General features: G+C 41.2%; 1 protein-coding gene across 5 annotated transcripts in view; it reads right to left on the reverse strand.

Moving 5' to 3' along the window:
• Positions 1–563: 563 nt before the first annotated feature.
• ddr1 (discoidin domain receptor tyrosine kinase 1) overlaps positions 564–18,771 on the reverse strand; it is a 199,205-nt gene continuing 180,997 nt past the window's right edge. For all 5 annotated transcript variants that reach the window (XM_061947702.2, XM_072912946.1, XM_072912947.1 and 2 more), the window contains 6 exons: positions 11,934–12,238; positions 11,732–11,859; positions 7,681–7,878; positions 7,342–7,609; positions 1,362–1,511; positions 564–1,283 (listed from right to left, as the gene is read on the reverse strand). In XM_061947702.2, the coding sequence (XP_061803686.1) occupies positions 1,143–1,283; positions 1,362–1,511; positions 7,342–7,609; positions 7,681–7,878; positions 11,732–11,859; positions 11,934–12,238 (1,190 nt within the window). In that variant the 3' untranslated portion in view covers positions 564–1,142. The remainder of the gene's footprint in view (positions 1,284–1,361; positions 1,512–7,341; positions 7,610–7,680; positions 7,879–11,731; positions 11,860–11,933; positions 12,239–18,771) is intronic.

Raw genomic sequence — 18,771 nt, forward strand, 5'->3', positions numbered from 1 at the left:
CTGTCACGACCCAGACGCACACCAGTGCGCAATCATATGGGAGCCGCGCTGAGCGCACCTCCAAGCGCGTCTCGCTGCCGGCGACGGCCGGGTATGGGCCCGACGCTCCAGCGCCATCCATTTTCAGGGCTAGTTGATTCGGCAGGTGGGTTGTTACACACTCCTTAGCGGGTTCCGACTTCCATGGCCACCGTCCTGCTGTCTATATCAACCAGGGTGAGCCCCACCCCTTTCGTGAGCGCACTGCGCGCGGAGTGACCCCTGTTACGCGCCCCCGGCAACAGGGGTGGCGGGCAGGTAAGCTGCGCGGGCGGAGCGCGCGGAGTGACCCCTGTTACGAGCCCCCGGCCACGGGGGTGGCGGGCAGGTAAGCTGCTTACCTGCTGCGCGTGACGCCGGCCGCGGCGAAGGCGGACGAGGCGGGGTGTCGGTGCGGTGGGCGCGGTAGTGACCCTGGACGTGCGTCGGGCCCTTCTCGCGGATCGCCTCAGCTACGGCTCCCGGTGGGGCCCTCTCGGGGGAAGGGGCCTCGGTCCCGGACCCCGGCGAGGCGTCGGGGGCCTTCTCCGCTCCGTAAAAGTGTCCATCTCTTTTTCTTTTTTTTCTTCTGTTGTGGCATATGCAGCAGGTGCCTGCTCGTTTTTCGTATGTGGGTAACAACATTTAACTATGTATATATATTTCCCAATTGGTTTAACTGCCACCCGCCTGAATCTATTTAAAATCTAATTTTTTTTTTATTTCAACCGCCCGACCCGACCCGCGGATAAAATCGAATTTTTTTTAATTTCATCCGCCCGCAAACCGCGCATCTCTAATGTGAACCATTACATGTTATTTGCAGGAGGGGAGCTGGGAGGGCTGTATTAAACTATGTGAACCACTACACCTAACAGTCTGCCAGCATTTAGAAGATACTCCCTGTCCTCTTTGGAAAAAAAGAAAGAAGTCTTGTAATGCAGAAAGCACCACCACCACCACCACCACGTTGTACTACGTAAGGTCAGATCTACAGCATGTCACGCTAAGTTTACTGCAGGTTTCTGGGGGTCCAGGTGTGGGATTCAACTGAACCAGCAGCGTCTCAAGCACCCCCTCGGCCCAAAAAGTGTTTTAATAAAAGACTCGACCCCACCAGCGTCTCACACCATGTTCATGGCGTCCTCTGTGAGGAAGGAGTGGATGTCGCCAAAAGATGGGCGGAGCTTGCAGTCTCTGTTCCAGCAGCTCAACATGAGCTCGTAGAGACCCTGGGGGCACACGGCGGGTTTGCCCAGATACACCTGGACACACGGAGCCAGCGTTAGAGAAAGACCAGGGAGGGTCTCTGGTCTTGAGAAGGAATGGAGTGGGCGTCCTACTTGTCTGCCCTGGTCTCTGAAGAACTCGCCGGCGTTGTCGATGACTTGTTCGTCCGTCAGGTTGGAGTAAGGCTGCTCCTGGCAGACGCTCAGCATCTCCCACAGGGTGACCCCGAACGCCCACACGTCACTGGCGGTGGTGAACTTACCCTGCGAACACACGGCCAGTCAGAGCAGCATGTCATGCACTGTCTTTGGCAACCTGGAGTACCAGCAGCTTACCCTGCACTCTCCTGGATTACTAACATGCTTTCTGTCATAGATGCAACAATACAGTAACCTTCCATCATGGTGTGTGTAGTCCTGACTTAAATACGGTAACCTTCCATCATGGTGTGTGTAGTCCTGACTTAAATACGGTAACCTTCCATCATGGTGTGTGTAGTCCTGACTTAAATACAGTAACCTTCCATCATGGTGTGTGTAGTCCTGACTTAAATACAGTAACCTTCCATCATGGTGTGTGTAGTCCTGACTTAAATACGGTAACGTTCCATCATGGTGTGTGTAGTCCTGACTTAAATATGGTAACCTTCCATCATGGTGTGTGTAGTCCTGACTTAAATACGGTAACGTTCCATCATGGTGTGTGTAGTCCTGACTTAAATACGGTAACGTTCCATCATGGTGTGTGTAGTCCTGAGGAGGAGGAGGAGCGGCCACCCTCCCCTACGGTGCAGGAGGCACGTCAGCTGTGCGCTAGGGCGAATGTGGCGGGGGGTCGGTATCGGCAATGCGGGGTGGCGACTCCGTACACGCGCTGGACCTTTTATATTGTTACTTCAGTGTTTCCCACAGGACAGGCATCTATTTGTGGTGGTGTGGTCGGGGGGCGGGGGGCGGCAGCGGCGATGACCAAGAAGAACGCGGAGTTGGAATATAATTACATTTTATGTACATATTTACCGTATATACAGATTTGAACAATTAGTGATTCACTGAAATATATTTATTAATTGTGGTTCTTACAAAAAATATATCTTATAAAATATAAAAGCTAAAATGTCTCTTAAAGCTCTGCCCCTTTAATTAGTGAATACTAAATAATTTAACTTTAGCCTACTGCTACAACCATATTATTTACCAGCAACATGAAGTGAAACAGAGGCAGAGGTGTCCTGCCACAGTCAGTCAACCTCCTCCTCCTCCTCCTCCTCCTGCTGCTGCTGAACTGGTCGCACCTGTGGTCCGGACTGTAGGCCTACCTCCTCTCCAAGTCGAGCCCTTTTCGGCTGTTGAAAATATTTTTCTATACTCATTTGTGTGAAGGAGTGAACATCCAACATTAGAATTTATTACTAACGAGCAGAAGCGCTCTATGTACAGTGCCGTCTAACCTTAAGCGGCAGCAGCTCAACACATGCAGGGTTCAACGTTAAGGTTTTTTTCTACTTGCCTGACTTCTCAAATCTACTTGCCCCAATATTTTTACTTGTCCTGCCTAGGTTTTTTTCTGGCTGTGTAGTGCTCATGGCTTATATCTTACTAAAATCCTTCCCGTTGACTATTTACAACACTACACAGTATTTATTATTATTATTATTTATAATTACATTTAAATGGCATTGCATATATGTAAAATTAAATGCTATTTCACATTATTTGACCAGTAGCAGTTACACCCATCTGAACAGGTCAGCCACCTGTTTAAAGCCCGATCACAGTTGAAATCTTGAAATGAAGGGCCTTTAATGGCCAAAACATTAACCTGGACAACATTTTAACAGCTGGTTGGCTCAGATTGTATTCTTTTCATTGCATTCACATGCTGCAGTGGACAATTTAGCTTCAGTCCATGTGTGTTTATTGACAACAGGGTTATAACCTGGACACGTTAGCTCGTCGGTATGAAAACACGTGACTGTTACTACGTGCGTCTGCCTGGCCCCCGAGTCAAACAGCGGCGGTGTTAATGAAGCAGCGTCAGGCTGCTCACCGTCAGTGAAACGCTCGGTGAAATCGCGGATTAACGTTAAATATATGACGAGCCGCGAGCGATGCAGCTATAACCTATCTACTAGTGATGGGTTGATGAGGCCTCATGAAGCGTTTCGACACATTGCAAAACTGTATTGATACTGTGTCGATACTGTGTCACTAAATACTGACATCTGCTGGACATTAAAAATCCCTACAGGCAACCTATGGACCGACTCAACTGACACTGATTTTATGACCTAGTACAGTGGTTCTCAAATGGGGGTACGCGTACCCCTGGGGGTACTTGAAGGTATGCCAAGGGGTATGTGAGATTTTTAAAAAATATTCTAAAAATAGCAACAATTCCTTTATAAATATATTTATTGAATAATACTTCAACAAAATATGAATGTAAGTTCATAAACTCAGTGAAGCACAAGCTCAGGTTTGTCACTAAAATGTCTGTCAAAAAGAACTGTGAAAAGAAATGCAACAATGCAATATTCAGTGTTGACAGCTAGATTTTTTGTGGACATGTTACATAAATATTGATGTTAAAGATTTTTTTTTTTGTGAAGAAATGTTTAGAATTAAGTTCATGAATCCAGATGGATCTCTAATACAATCCCCAAAGAGGGCACTTTAAGTTGATGATTACTTCTATGTGTAGAAATCTTTATTTATAATTGAATCACTTGTTTATTTTTCAACAAGTTTTTAGCTATTTTTATATCTTTTTTTCCAAATAGTTCAAGAAAGACCACTACAAATGAGCAATATTTTGCACTGTTATACAATTTAATAAATCAGAAACTGATGACATAGTGCTGTATTTTACTTCTTTATCTTTTTTTTTTTCAACCAAAAATGCTTTGCTCTGATTAGGGGGTACTTGAATTAAAAAAAAATTCACAGGGGGTACATTGCTGAAAAAAGGTTGAGAACCACTGACCTAGTATATACAATAATATAAACCAAGTCATTGTATTTCATTTAGGATTATTTCATAACTTCATTTAAATAAAAATATATTTTTTGTCTTTTTTAGATACAGTCAATAAATAATGTGAACATGTATCATAACATGGAAATCTAAGAGAACGTGTTGTGAATGAGGATGCTTGTGGACCTGGAAATTATTATTATGTTTTTTTTACACATTTTTATTTAAAAAAAACAGTTTTTCCAACGTATTCAATTTTAGACGCTTTCTCTTCTTAGTTATTATTTCTCCGGCTGTAGAAAAGAGCCGCTCACAGGGCACAGAGGAGGCGTCAGTGCGACACAGTTGGCGTATCGGTCACGTGACCAAAACAGCTCATGATCGGTCACGTGACTTTCTAAAAGCGGTACGCGCACCGACACAGGGTTTCGCTCTATGAGCTCGACGCATGCGCCGATGCATCGGTGTTGCCGGACCCATCACTAGTATCTACCTATAACACCTGTAAAAATGAAGCAATGCTACCACGCTAGCAAGCGTTAGCTAGCCGGCTATGAGCCACCAAGCTGCTAACCGTCGCCAAAAGGCACCATTTAAGTTTTTTTCCCCATGGCATCCTGGATCAAGGCTTTCAGCAGCTTTTGGACGTTTGAGGTAGAAACGTAGGAAGCGCCATCATTGTAAAAAGTAGCCTGCGAATATTTTGATCCTGTCCGTCCCTCTTCTTCTTCTTCTCCTTCTGGCCCACCAGGTGAATTAAGTGCTATTGGCGGAGTTACAATGCATAGTAAGCTACCGCCACCTACTGCACCGGAGTTGTAACTACAAGCAACATTCACAGACAGTCCCATTGCTTATATGAGCGGTCGAGCGAGTCAAAAGCCGAAAAATCCATTTGTGGCGGACGTAATTCTTTCGTGGCGGGCCGCCACAAATAAATGAATGTGTGGGAAACACTTGTTAATATTGTTATTAAAACAAAGTATCATGAAGGCGGCGGCGGGTGTTGATGTGAATTTCAATGAATCAACGAAGCGGGTAAACGGCTAGAGTAATTATCAAAGACATCAATTTGGTATGGCAGTATTGCCTCAAATACATACCTCTTTTTAAAATATACTTCTTTAACACCAATACCAGAATAGCACCCAACCCTACACTGTCGTCATTGCTCTTGTTGATATCATACACTGTCATCAATGCTCATGTTGATATCATACTGTCATCAATGCTCATGTTGATATACACTGTCGTCAATGCTCATGTTGATATCATACATTGCTCATGTTGATATCATACACCGTCATCATTGCTCATGTTGATATCATACACCGTCGTCATTGCTCATGTTGATATCATACACTGTCGTCAATGCTCATGTTGGTATCATACATTGCTCATGTTGATATCATACACTGTTGTCATTGCTCATGTTGATATCATACATTGCTCATGTTGATATCATACACCGTCGTCATTGCTCATGTTGATATCATACACCGTCGTCATTGCTCATGTTGATATCATACACTGTCGTCATTGCTCATGTTGATATCATACACCGTCGTCATTGCTCATGTTGATATCATACACGGTCGTCATTGCTCATGTTGATATCATACTCTGTCATCAATGCTCATGTTGATATCATACTCTGTCATCAATGCTCATGTTGATATACACTGTCGTCAATGCTCATGTTGATATCATACATTGCTCATGTTGATATCATACATTGCTCATGTTGATATCATACACGGTCGTCATTGCTCATGTTGATATCATACACGGTCGTCATTGCTCATGTTGATATCATACACTGTCGTCAATGCTCATGTTGATATCATACATTGCTCATGTTGATATCATACATTGCTCATGTTGATATCATACATTGCTCATGTTGATATCATACACGGTCGTCATTGCTCATGTTGATATCATACACGGTCGTCATTGCTCATGTTGATATCATACACTGTCGTCATTGCTCATGTTGATATCATACACCGTCGTCATTGCTCATGTTGATATCATACACTGTCGTCAATGCTCATGTTGGTATCATACATTGCTCATGTTGATATCATACACGGTCGTCATTGCTCATGTTGATATCATACACGGTCGTCATTGCTCATGTTGATATCATACACTGTCGTCAATGCTCATGTTGGTATCATACATTGCTCATGTTGATATCATACACTGTCGTCATTGCTCATGTTGATATCATACACCGTCGTCATTGCTCATGTTGATATCATACACTGTCGTCAATGCTCATGTTGGTATCATACATTGCTCATGTTGATATCATACACTGTCGTCATTGCTCATGTTGATATCATACACGGTCGTCATTGCTCATGTTGATATCATACACGGTCGTCATTGCTCATGTTGATATCATACACTGTCGTCAATGCTCATGTTGATATCATACTCTGTCATCAATGCTCATGTTGATATCATACACTGTCGTCAATGCTCATGTTGGTATCATACATTGCTCATGTTGATATCATACACGGCCGTCATTGCTCATGTTGATATCATACACTGTCGTCATTGCTCATGTTGATATCATACACTGTCATCAATGCTCATGTTGATATCATACTCTGTCATCAATGGACAGCAGACTTTCCTCCCCTTAAGAATGATGAAGTCAGATGTAGATCATTTCATACACTGTCTTGGATAAAGTAACGTATTACAATACTAGCAACTACACTACAATCTCTAGTGTCCAGTAACTTAAGAGTTCCTGGTTCAATTCCAGCTTCCACCATTTTAGTCACTACCGCTGTGTCCTTGGGCAAGACACTACACTCACATAGGGAAGCTTCGCCGACGGAGAAGCCGAGCCAGATACAGTCCCTGGCGCTGGGAGGATGCAGAGACTACATACATCCTCCATGTGACTATAAAGATCTTCTGTAGACTTTGGAATATTTAGGTACCATAATTCAGTGAGACAGCATTATCTCCTGATAGTGACTACACGATGCCGATCACACGTTGACTATCCTCTGATAGTGACTACACGATGCCGATCACACGTTGACTGAGTAGGAGCATATCATGCACGGTCCTTGGACTACTTGACCTCACCATGAGGATGCACTCCCAGGCCATCCAGCGGATGGGCAGCACGGCTCGTCCTTGGATCCTGTAGTAGTCTCCCGCGTACAGATTTCTGCTCATGCCGAAGTCGGCGATCTTGATGTGGCGCTCGCCGCTCGGGTCGCCTCCGCTCTCGCCCAGCTCGCCGCCCACCAAGCAGTTGCGTGTGGCCAGGTCGCGGTGCACGAAGTTGAGCGAGGAGAGGAACTTCATGCCGGAGGCGATCTGGCCGGCCATGGAGATGAGAGCCGGGTAGCTGGCGACAAAAGACGTCAGGTGAGAACCAAACGGACGCCATGAGGTGTCGTATGAAGACTCGGTGGTTACCTGATGGTGGGAGTGTTGTGTGAAGGTCCGCTCTTATCCAGCAGCACCCGGTGGGAAAGGTACTGGTTGAGGTCTCCGCACTCCATGTACTCGGTGACCATGCACAGGGGGTCGCTGCTCACGCACACGCCCAGCAGACGGATAATGTTGGGGTCTTTAAGGCGGGAAAGGATCTTCACCTCCTTCAGGAAGTCATTCCTAAAAGGATTGAATACAATTTGAAGAGATGAGTCAGGAGGAGGAGGAGGCTCACCTATTGGATAGTCAAGTAAGAGCACCTTTGGAAAGGTGACACAAAAAAACACTCACCGCCAAGTAACCACTAGAGGGCAGCATAGGAACAAGAGAGTGAGCTGTCACAGTAACTTGGTCAAAATAAGCACAGTAATATACATGACATGTAAGAAAAATATATACACATACTTTATTATATACATCATTAAATCACATTTATAAATATTCATTTTATATAAATACGTATATGTTTTACCCTATTATTCAACAATTTTTATTATTAAAATGACAGATTAAAAAATACCCTTTTCCCATTACAAACATCCATCCATTTTCTACCGCTTGTCCCTTTGGGGGTCGTGGGGGGTGCTGGAGCCTATCTCAGCTGCATTTGGGTGGAAGGCGGGGTACACCCTGGACAAGTCGCCACCTCATCACAGGGCCAACACAGATAGACAACATTCACACTCACATACTAGGGCCAATTTAGGTTTTTTCCTCTATTAAAAGGCAACTACTTTGTTGCACAGATTGCCCGAATGCAGCAGGGATAGGCTCCAGCCCCCCCGCAACCCTGAGAGGGACAAGCAGTAAAAAATGAATGGATTAATATTACTACTTAGTTTATATATATATATATATTGTCGGAGGCAGATATTTACATATATCCGAATTTAAGTTGTACTTCTTCCATTTCTTTGTCATATTTGAAAACAGCTCGTGTTTTCCATTTCTTCTCTTGATGCTCTGTCAGCAAGTATACTGTGTGTGTTAACCTTGAGTTCTTTGGAATGTATTATGGCTAGGGAGACGTTGGGCTTGTATTATGGCTAGGGAGGAGGAAGGAAAGAAGGGGTTTTTTGGCGTTGGGAGTACAGACCATTTTGGGAGGCGCAATAGAATGTTCTAGGGTTAGACTGGTCTCAAAATGTATATTGGCAAAGCTTTGAGAATATACAACAAAATACCTATTCTGTCTCTGGTGTTTTTTTCAACTCAGCTTTAAGTGTCATAAAGAGCTTGGGAGCGAATTGTGACTTGAATTCCCTGGGAGGAACAACTGGTCCAAAACGCAACAAATATATATATATATATATATATATATATATATATATATATATATATATATATATATATATATATATATATATATATATATATATATATATATATATATATATATATATATATATATATATTTGTATTGTTTCTAATGCATCTGCTAACCTTCATTTTGTATTTTAATTGCAATGAAGAAAAAGGTTGATTGTTATTTTTTCTGATCATGCCTCATCAATTATTCAATACACAGCAAATATAACAGCAACTATAGAGATCAAGGAAAGACATATTTACCGTATGGATAAAACTATAAAACATAATAAACAATAGATAACCACTGCTACCATCATCATTGAATTATTTTTGATTTATGCATGACATACACAGTATCCCTAAATACACAAAGATTTAATGCAGACATTCTCAAACCTGTGGTATGCGGGCCCCATCTAGTGGTAAGCCAAAAAATCAATTGATCAAAGTACAGTGTTTTATTTTCCTATATTAAAACACTGTTACTGTTCAAATTGTGTGTAATGTTACAGTGGCCAAAAATATTAAATATGCTTGTTAAATAAAACCACTGCCTTGTTTTTAATTAATATTCAGGTCTACTATGCTACTGTATTTCAATGTTAGTCATCACGGTGATACTTGGAGCCAAGATTTTTTCTGAGGTGGTACTTGGTGAAAAGTTTAAGAAACCACTGATTTAATGTACAGAACAGGCCAAAAGTTTGGACACACCTTCTCCTCACTCAATGCGTTTTCATGGCTATTTACATTGTAGATTGTCACTGAAGGCATCAAAACTATGAATGAACACATGTGGAGTTATGTACTTAACAAAAAAAAGGGGAAATAACTGAAAACATGTTTTATATTCTAAATTCTTCAAAATAGCCACCCTTTGCTCTGATTACTGCTTTGCACTCTCTTGCATACCTGCCAACTACTCCGGTTTTCCCGTAATTAGTACGGTTTTCATCAACCTATTCCGGGTTACGGTTGCAGTGATAAAAAATACGTTTTTTCATTAATTACATTTTTTTTTTTTTTTTTTTTTTAGTTTTATTCACGAAATCGCGTAACAACAATGACAATCGACACTGCTTCCCGTAACTTCCTATCGAGCCATTCCGAATGCCATGCGCGAGGCTATTTATAGCACCGCTGCCAAGCACGAGGCACCAGTTGCCATTGTTTCCAAACGAGCGAACGATCATGGAATCAGCCGGAGAAAAATCGCAAACGAGTCTTAAACCGAAAAGAAAACTGCAGTCATTCCGTGAAGAATATTCAAAAGCCTATCCGGGAATAATTATCCGTTCCAAAAAGGGTGAAAACTACGCGAATTGCACCTTGTGCAGACAAGATTTTTCCATCGGACACGGAGGAATTAGCGATGTAAAAGACCACGTTGGGACAAAAAAACACAAGTCTAATGCCGTTGCTAAATTTGGATTTTAGCCACAAAAAGGTAATGACACCAATGTTATCTATTGGAATTGTTTAGTACTGTTATACTGTTAAAAGTGTTTATACTATTTATGCTTTCAAGTCCAAGTTGAAGAAATCTTGTTAAATGTTGACAGCATAACTAGCAAAATACAGAAGTATGTCCTTAATATTTTTGCAGTGCTATTTCTGTTGAAAAGTTCAAATGATTACATTAGAGATGTGATGTGCCACTTTTCAAGTGTCTGATGGCTTCAATTAATCGTCATTAATTTTTCATATTTTGAATTCTTTTGAAAGGCTTACAAAAAAACTACATTTGAATTGTAATTCCATGCTATTGACAGGACTATTAATTTTAATGAAGTTAGCTTACCATGTTTACAGTATGATAATTGTGATAGAAATGTGAATTTTAGGCACAGAATATTTTTTACAATTGAACAAGGCAGTAGATTATACAAGCTTGGACAGAAAGTTAATAATGACACCAATTTTTTTTTAATGGAATTGTTTAGTACTGTTTTACCATTTGTTTACTGTAAAAAGTGTTTATACTGTTTATACTTTCAATTAACAAATTGAAGTCTTGTGAAAGGTTGACAGGATAACTGGCATTAACTGTCAAAATAATTTCAAACTATTGAAGTTAGCTTACAGAATAAACATGTCAATCAACCCATATGATTTTTGCTGTAATATTTTTGTTTTGAAAAGTCACTGTGACTGATAGAAAAGTGATGGTTTTAGCAACATTTTAACCTGTCTGAATGCAATCAATCATTTTGCGTCGGGGGGCGAAGCCTGAACCCCCCACCAGGACTTTGTCCTGGACCTACCGGGGCCTGCGGCCCCTTGACCCTGGCTACTAGGTTTTTCTGATTTCAAAAGTTGGCAGGTATGCTCTTGGCATTCTGTTGAAGCTTATCGAGAGAATTACGGCTTTGCCCACTCTTGGCATTCTCTTGAAGCTCATCCAGAATGCCAAGAGAGTGCAAAGCAGTAATCAGAGCAAAGGGTGGCTATTTTGAAGAAACACTAATACAAAATATGTTTTCAGTTATTTTACCTTTTTTTGTTAAGTACATAACTCCACATGTGTTCATTCATAGTTGTGATGCCTTCAGTGACAATCTACAATGTAAATAGTCATGAAAATAAAGAAAACGCATTGAATGAGGAGGTGTGTCCAAACTTTTGGCCTGTACTGTACGTACATATACAGTAGCAGGAGAAAGTGCGTCTAAACTTAGTAACATCCTGTTATCATGTAGAGAGAACGAGAGAGAGAGCCTACCTGGCATTTTTGGAGGCATCAGGCCGCAGGATCTTGACAGCCACCAGCAGAGGGCGACCTTTCCTCACGTTGAAGGGAAATTCCAGGTTAGGAAGGTCTTGAGGGTTTTCTATTTCACACAGGTGCACCTTTCACCAGAACAAAAGCAACAGTGTTTCAGCACCTTGACACACACATTCTTTCCCTTGCATGCATGTCCCACCTCGCCAAACTGTCCCTCCCCCAGTTTCTCCTTGAAGATGAGACACTGACGGGGCAGCTCCGGCAAAGGGGCGGCGTCCGCTCCACCCAGGCCGGACGAGGCCAGGGCGGGCACGGCGTAGGTGTTGTTGCCGCTGACGCCCTGCAGGCTCACGATGTCGGCCTCGGCGTAGTGCGGCACGCTGGGGGGAAGCGGGGGGGACACGGGCGGCGACAGGGCGGGGTAAGGCGGCGACCCGGGGTAGGGTGGAGGCTCATCCTGAGACGGGGGGAAACTCTTCTCCGGGTTCAAGTCCAGTCCGCAGGCTACACACGAGACATGAGAGATGCACATGTTACATGAAGAAAAACTACACCATTTGTAGGAAAAAAAAGTCTTTAAAGAGAAACCAAGATGAAAATATTCATGTATTCCATATTTCCTCATATTGTAGCATCTTTGTTTTATTTACTTATCGGCAGGAATTGACTAAGCGTCTATTAGGGCTAAGGCTTTTCATTGCAGTACTGACTAGGGTTGTCCCGATACCAATATTTTGGTACCGGTACCACAATGTATTTCGATATTTTTCGGTACTTTTCTAAATAAAGGGGACCACAAAAAATGGCATTATTGGCTTTATTTTCACAAAAAATCTGACAGTACATTAAACATATGTTCCTTATTGCAATTGTGTCCTTAAATAAAATAGTGAACATACAAGACAACTTGTCTTTTATTAGTAAGTAAACAAACAAAGGCTCCTAATTTAGCTGCTGACATATGCAGTAACATATTGTGTCATTTATCATTCTATTATTTTGTCAACATTATGAGGGACAAACTGTAAAAATTGATTATTAATCCACTTGTTCATTTACTATTAATATCTGTTTACTTTCTCTTTTAACATGTTCTATCTACACTTCTGTTAAAATGTAATAATTACTTATTCTTCTGTTGTTTGATAATTTACATTAGTTTTGGATGATACCACAAATTTAGGTATCAATCTGATACCAAGTAGTTACAGGATCATAAATTGGTCATATTCAAAGTCCTCATGTGTCCAGGGACGTATTTACTGAGTTTATGAACATATGAATTTAAAAAAAAGGAAAAATATTTTGTGACGATAAAAAAATATCGATGTAATCATATTAGCATACCTGCCAACTTTTGAAATCAGAAAAACCTAGTAGCCAGGGTCCAGGGGCCACAGGCCCCGGTAGGTCCAGGACAAAGTCCTGGTGGGGGGTTCAGGCCGACGCAAAATGTTTGATTGCATTCAGACAGGTTAAAATGTTGCTAAAACCATCACTTTTCTATCAGTCACAGTGACTTTTCAAAACAAAAATATGACAGCAAAAATCATATGGGTTGATTGACATGTTTATTCTGTAAGCTAACTTCAATAGTTTGAAATTATTTTGACAGTTAATGCCAGTTATCCTGTCAACCTTTCACAAGACTTCAATTTGTTAATTGAAAGTATAAACAGTATAAACACTTTTTACAGTAAACAAATGGTAAAACAGTACTAAACAATTCCATTAAAAATAAAATTGGTGTCATTATTTACTTTCTGTCCAAGCTTGTATAATCTACTGCCTTGTTCAATTGTAAAAAATATTCTGTGCCTAAAATTCACATTTCTATCACAATTATCATACTGTAAACATGGTAAGCTAACTTCATTAAAATTAATAGTCCTGTCAATAGCATGGAATTACAATTCAAATGTAGTTTTTTTGTAAGCCTTTCAAAAGAATTCAAAAGATGAAAAATGAATGAAAATTAATTGAAGCCATCAGACACTTGAAAAGTGGCACATCACATCTCTAATGTAATCATTTGAACTTTTCAACAGAAATAGCACTGCAAAAATATTAAGGACATACTTCTGTATTTTGGTAGTTATGCTGTCAACATTTAACAAGATTTCTTCAACTTGGACTTGAAAGCATAAATAGTATAAACACTTTTAACAGTATAACAGTACTAAACAATTCCAATAGATAACATTGGTGTCATTACCTTTTTGTGGCTAAAATCCGAAAAACGTTGAATGTTTTCCACTTGTATCGCTAGCAACGGCATTAGACTTGTGTTCTTTTGTCCCAACGTGGTCTTTTACATCGCTAATTCCTCCGTGTCCGATCGAAAAATCTTGTCTGCACAAGGTGCAATTCGCGTAGTTTTCACCCTTTTTGGAACGGATAATTATTCCCGGATAGGCTTTTGAATATTCTTCACGGAATGACTGCAGTTTTCTTTTCGGTTTAAGACTCGTTTGCAATTTTTCTCCGGCTGATTCCATGATCATTCGCTCGTTTGGAAACAATGGCAACAGGTGCCTCGTGCTTGGCAGCGGTGCTATAAATAGCCTCGCGCATGGCATTCGGAATGGCTCGATAGGAAGTTACGGGAAGCAGTGTCGATTGTCATTGTTGTTACGCGATTTCGTGAATAAAACTTTAAAAAAAAATTTTTTTTTTAATTAATGAAAAACCGTATTTTTTATCACTGCAACCGTAACCCGGAATAGGTTGATGAAAACCGTACTAATTACGGGAAAACCGGAGTAGTTGGCAGGTATGTATTAGTATCGAGTATATACGCTATTGTACTTGGTATCATTACAGTGGATGGCGTTTGTTTACATTGTGATGCCGGTGAGCTAAGGTGTGTAGTGAAGCATGTTTAGCACCTCGTCCTGCAGGGATGATACTTGTAAGAAACTTACTTTACTTGTCGCCATGGAGACGAGGATTAGTGATTTAGAAGTAGCTAAAACACTGCAGTCTGCGCATGCATGTTTTGCTGCTAGCCATGTCTTAAAGCTTCTTCCTGAGGGCGTTTCAGTGTTATGACTTCACCTTTATCTTTAGTTTTTAGGCCAAAATGCGTCCGTTCTCCCTTTTCTGTCTACACACTGTGTCTGCTTGTAAGTACTCCGTGATTGTGCGCTGCCGAACATGCTCCTCTGCTCGTAAACCCAGCAATGTCATGACGTGACTATGCCTGGGAACCGGTACTTTTCAAACAAAATAAAGTAATGTTTTTTATTCATTAGTACCGCGAGACTATATTAGTACAACCCTAGTAGTACTGACACGTTTTCAAAATTCTACATTTGAAGTTTTCTACAAATAATAGAGTACACATTTTTAAAATATAGAAAATGCATCAAATCAATGCCTTTGGTTCACCCTTAGGGGAAAAGAGCTCTGTGATTTTATTTATTTCAATATGACTATTGCAACACCACCAAAACATAACTTTGTTATGTTGAAAGAGCTTGCAAACATTTACCCACTGACTTAAAAATAGATTAAGAAAATATACAGTAATATTAATTTTTAGTAGCTTTATGTAGTATTGTATATTTTTAAAATACATATGTTGGATCGGTTCGCAGCTGAGTGTGAAGCGACTGGGATGAGAATCAGCACCTCCAAGTCCGAGTCCATGGTTCTCGCCCGGAAAAGGGTGGAGTGCCATCTCCGGGTTGGGGAGGAGATCTTGCCCCAAGTGGAGGAGTTCAAGTACCTCGGAGTCTTGTTCACGAGTGAGGGAAGAGTGGATCGTGAGATCGACAGGCGGATCGGTGCGGCGTCTTCAGTAATGCGGACGCTGTATCGATCCGTCGTGGTGAAGAAGGAGCTGAGCCGGAAGGCAAAGCTCTCAATTTACCGGTCGATCTACGTTCCCATCCTCACCTATGGTCATGAGCTTTGGGTTATGACCGAAAGGACAAGATCACGGGTACAAGCGGCCGAAATGAGTTTCCTCCGCCGGGTGGCGGGGCTCTCCCTTAGAGATAGGGTGAGAAGCTCTGCCATCCGGGAGGAGCTCAAAGTAAAGCCGCTGCTCCTCCACATGGAGAGGAGCCAGATGAGGTGGTTCGGGCATCTGGTCAGGATGCCACCCGAACGCCTCCCTAGGGAGGTGTTTAGGGCACGTCCCACCGGTAGGAGGCCGCGGGGAAGACCCAGGACACGTTGGGAAGACTATGTCTCCCGGCTGGCCTGGGAACGCCTCGGGGTCCCACAGGAAGAGCTGGACGAAGTGGCTGGGGAGAGGGAAATCTGGGCTTCCCTGCTTAGGCTGCTGCCCCCGCGACCCGACCTCGGATAAGCGGAAGAAGATGGATGGATGGATGGATGTATTTCGAAGGTAGTAAACAGTTTTTTTATCCTCTAACTATAAAAATATGTAATTTATAATTAATGATTCCTACTTCACTGAAAATAATTTTTCGAGGTCATGTCCGGAACCAATTACCAACGACAAACGAGGGATTACTTCACAAATTATTTTTGTTTTTTTTACAGGATCTTTGAAACAGTTATAAAAAAAATAGTATGTGCAAATAAAAGAACACTTCACCCTAACCCAATAGACACCTGGTACTCTCTGTGGCAGGGCCGGCCCGTGGCATAGGCCGTATAGGCAAATGCTAAGGGCGCCGTCCATCAGGGGGCGCCACGCCAGTGCCACAAATGTTGGAGAAAAGAAAAAAAAAAGAAAGTTGGTATTATTATTTCTAAATACAAAAAATAATCCCACGTTAATTAAAATGCAAAGTAAAGCCTATTTAATAGAAATATTATTTGTTACAACATTACGCCCCCCCTCCTCCCCCCGCACGGTGCGCCCCCTCCCTTCCCGTATCATGACTCTTTTTGGACGTCACCACATCAAAAAATCAACACAAGATGTCAAAACGGCCAAAACTGTCAGGTGCCCAGGGAAGAAAAAAGAGAAAAGAAGAGGAGGAGAAACGAGAAAAGACAGAGGTAGCAGGTAGGTAACGTTAGCCTACATGAAATTATTTGTCTGTTACAGAATGTGATAGTAACCTGGCTTTTTAGCATTAAGCTAATGTTACATGATTCGGCAATTGCTAATCAATAAATAGCTAGTTCTGTTTTAACGTCGGGTTAATATTGTGGAGGGGGCTAAATTGTTATGGAAAATAATAATGTAACGTTAGGTAATTACAGTACTCCCACCTTACATTCCTCAGGGACATTTGTATTAGATCTTTTAAGCAGGTGTTTTTTGTTTACATTATTGCCTTCTGGTTAGCTAATGTTTTCCCTGCAGGTAATAGTCACTTTTCCACCCCTTTATATATTAGGTATAGTTGTAAGTAAAAAAAAAAAAGGTCAAAGACAAAGCTATTCGGGTTCTTGTGAGTATATACACTTCACTGCCGATGTGGGGGGGCGCCACCTAAAATCTTGCCTAGGGCGCCAGATTGGTTAGGGCCGGGCCTGCTCTGTGGTTAAGTCAACAAGCACTATTATGAGGAAATACAGCAGTGACATTGTTCAAGAAGAAGGTGAAAATCACTACTTTACATTGCGTCTTATTAGTGAAAAGGGCCTGGTAATAAAAGTCACAGCATGGATTTGACTGATGGAGCTTCCACAGTCCATAGCAGAAAGTATCACACTCTCAGTGAGGGTGAGAATATTACATACCTGCCAACTTTTGAAATCAGAAAAACCTAGTAGCCAGGGTCCAGGGGCCGCAGACCCCGGTAGGTCCAGGACAAAGTCCTAATGGGGGGTTCAGCTTCGCCCCCCGACGCAAAATGATTATTAGCATTCAGACAGGTTAAAATGTTGCTAAAACCATCACTTTTCTATCAGTCACAGTGACTTTTCAAAACAAAAATATTACAGCAAAAATCATATGGGTTGATTGACATGTTTATTCTGTAAGATAACTTCAATAGTTTGAAATTATTTTGACAGTTAATGCCAGTTATCCTGTCAACCTTTCACAAGACTTCAATTTGTTAATTAAAAGTATAAACAGTATAAACACTTTTTACAGTAAACAAATGGTAAAACAGTACTAAACAATTCCATTAGAAAAAAATTGGTGTCATTATTAACTTTCTGTCCAAGCTTGTATAATCTACTGCCTTGTTCAATTGTAAAAAATATTCTGTGCCTAAAATTCACATTTCTATCACAATTATCATACTGTAAACATGGTAAGCTAACTTCATTAAAATTAATAGTCCTGTCAATAGCATGGAATTACAATTCAAATGTAGTTTTTTTGTAAGCCTTTCAAAAGAATTCAAAATATGAAAAATTAATGAAAATTAATTTAAGCCATCAGACACTTGAAAAGTGGCACATCACATCTCTAATGTAATCATTTGAACTTTTCAACAGAAATAGCACTGCAAAAATATTAAGGACATACTTCTGTATTTTGGTAGTTATGCTGTCAACATTTAACAAGATTTCTTCAACTTGGACTTGAAAGCATAAATAGTATAAACACTTTTAACAGTATAACAGTACTAAACAATTCCAATAGATAACATTGGTGTCATTACCTTTTTGTGGCTAAAATCCGAAAAACGTTGAAAGTTTTCCACTTGTATCGCTAGCAACGGCATTAGACTTGTGTTTTTTTGTCCCAACGTGGTCTTTTACATCGCTAATTCCTCCGTGTCCGATCGAAAAATCTTGTCTGCACAAGGTGCAATTCGCGTAGTTTTCACCCTTTTTGGAACGGATAATTATTCCCGGATAGGCTTTTGAATATTCTTCACGGAATGACTGCAGTTTTCTTTTCGGTTTAAGACTTGTTTGCGATTTTTCTCCGGCTGATTCCATGATCGTTCGCTCGTTTGGAAACAATGGCAACTGGTGCCTCGTGCTTGGCAGAGGTGCTATAAATAGCCTCGCGCATGGCATTCGGAATGGCTCGATAGGAAGTTACGGGAAGCAGTGTTGATTGTGATTGTTGTTACGCGATTTCGTGAATAAAACTTAAAAAAAAATAAAAAAATTTAATTAATGAAAAACCGTATTTTTTATCACTG

The sequence above is a fragment of the Nerophis lumbriciformis genome, linkage group LG04 (assembly GCF_033978685.3).
Source record: "Nerophis lumbriciformis linkage group LG04, RoL_Nlum_v2.1, whole genome shotgun sequence".
Taxonomy (NCBI): domain Eukaryota; kingdom Metazoa; phylum Chordata; class Actinopteri; order Syngnathiformes; family Syngnathidae; genus Nerophis; species Nerophis lumbriciformis.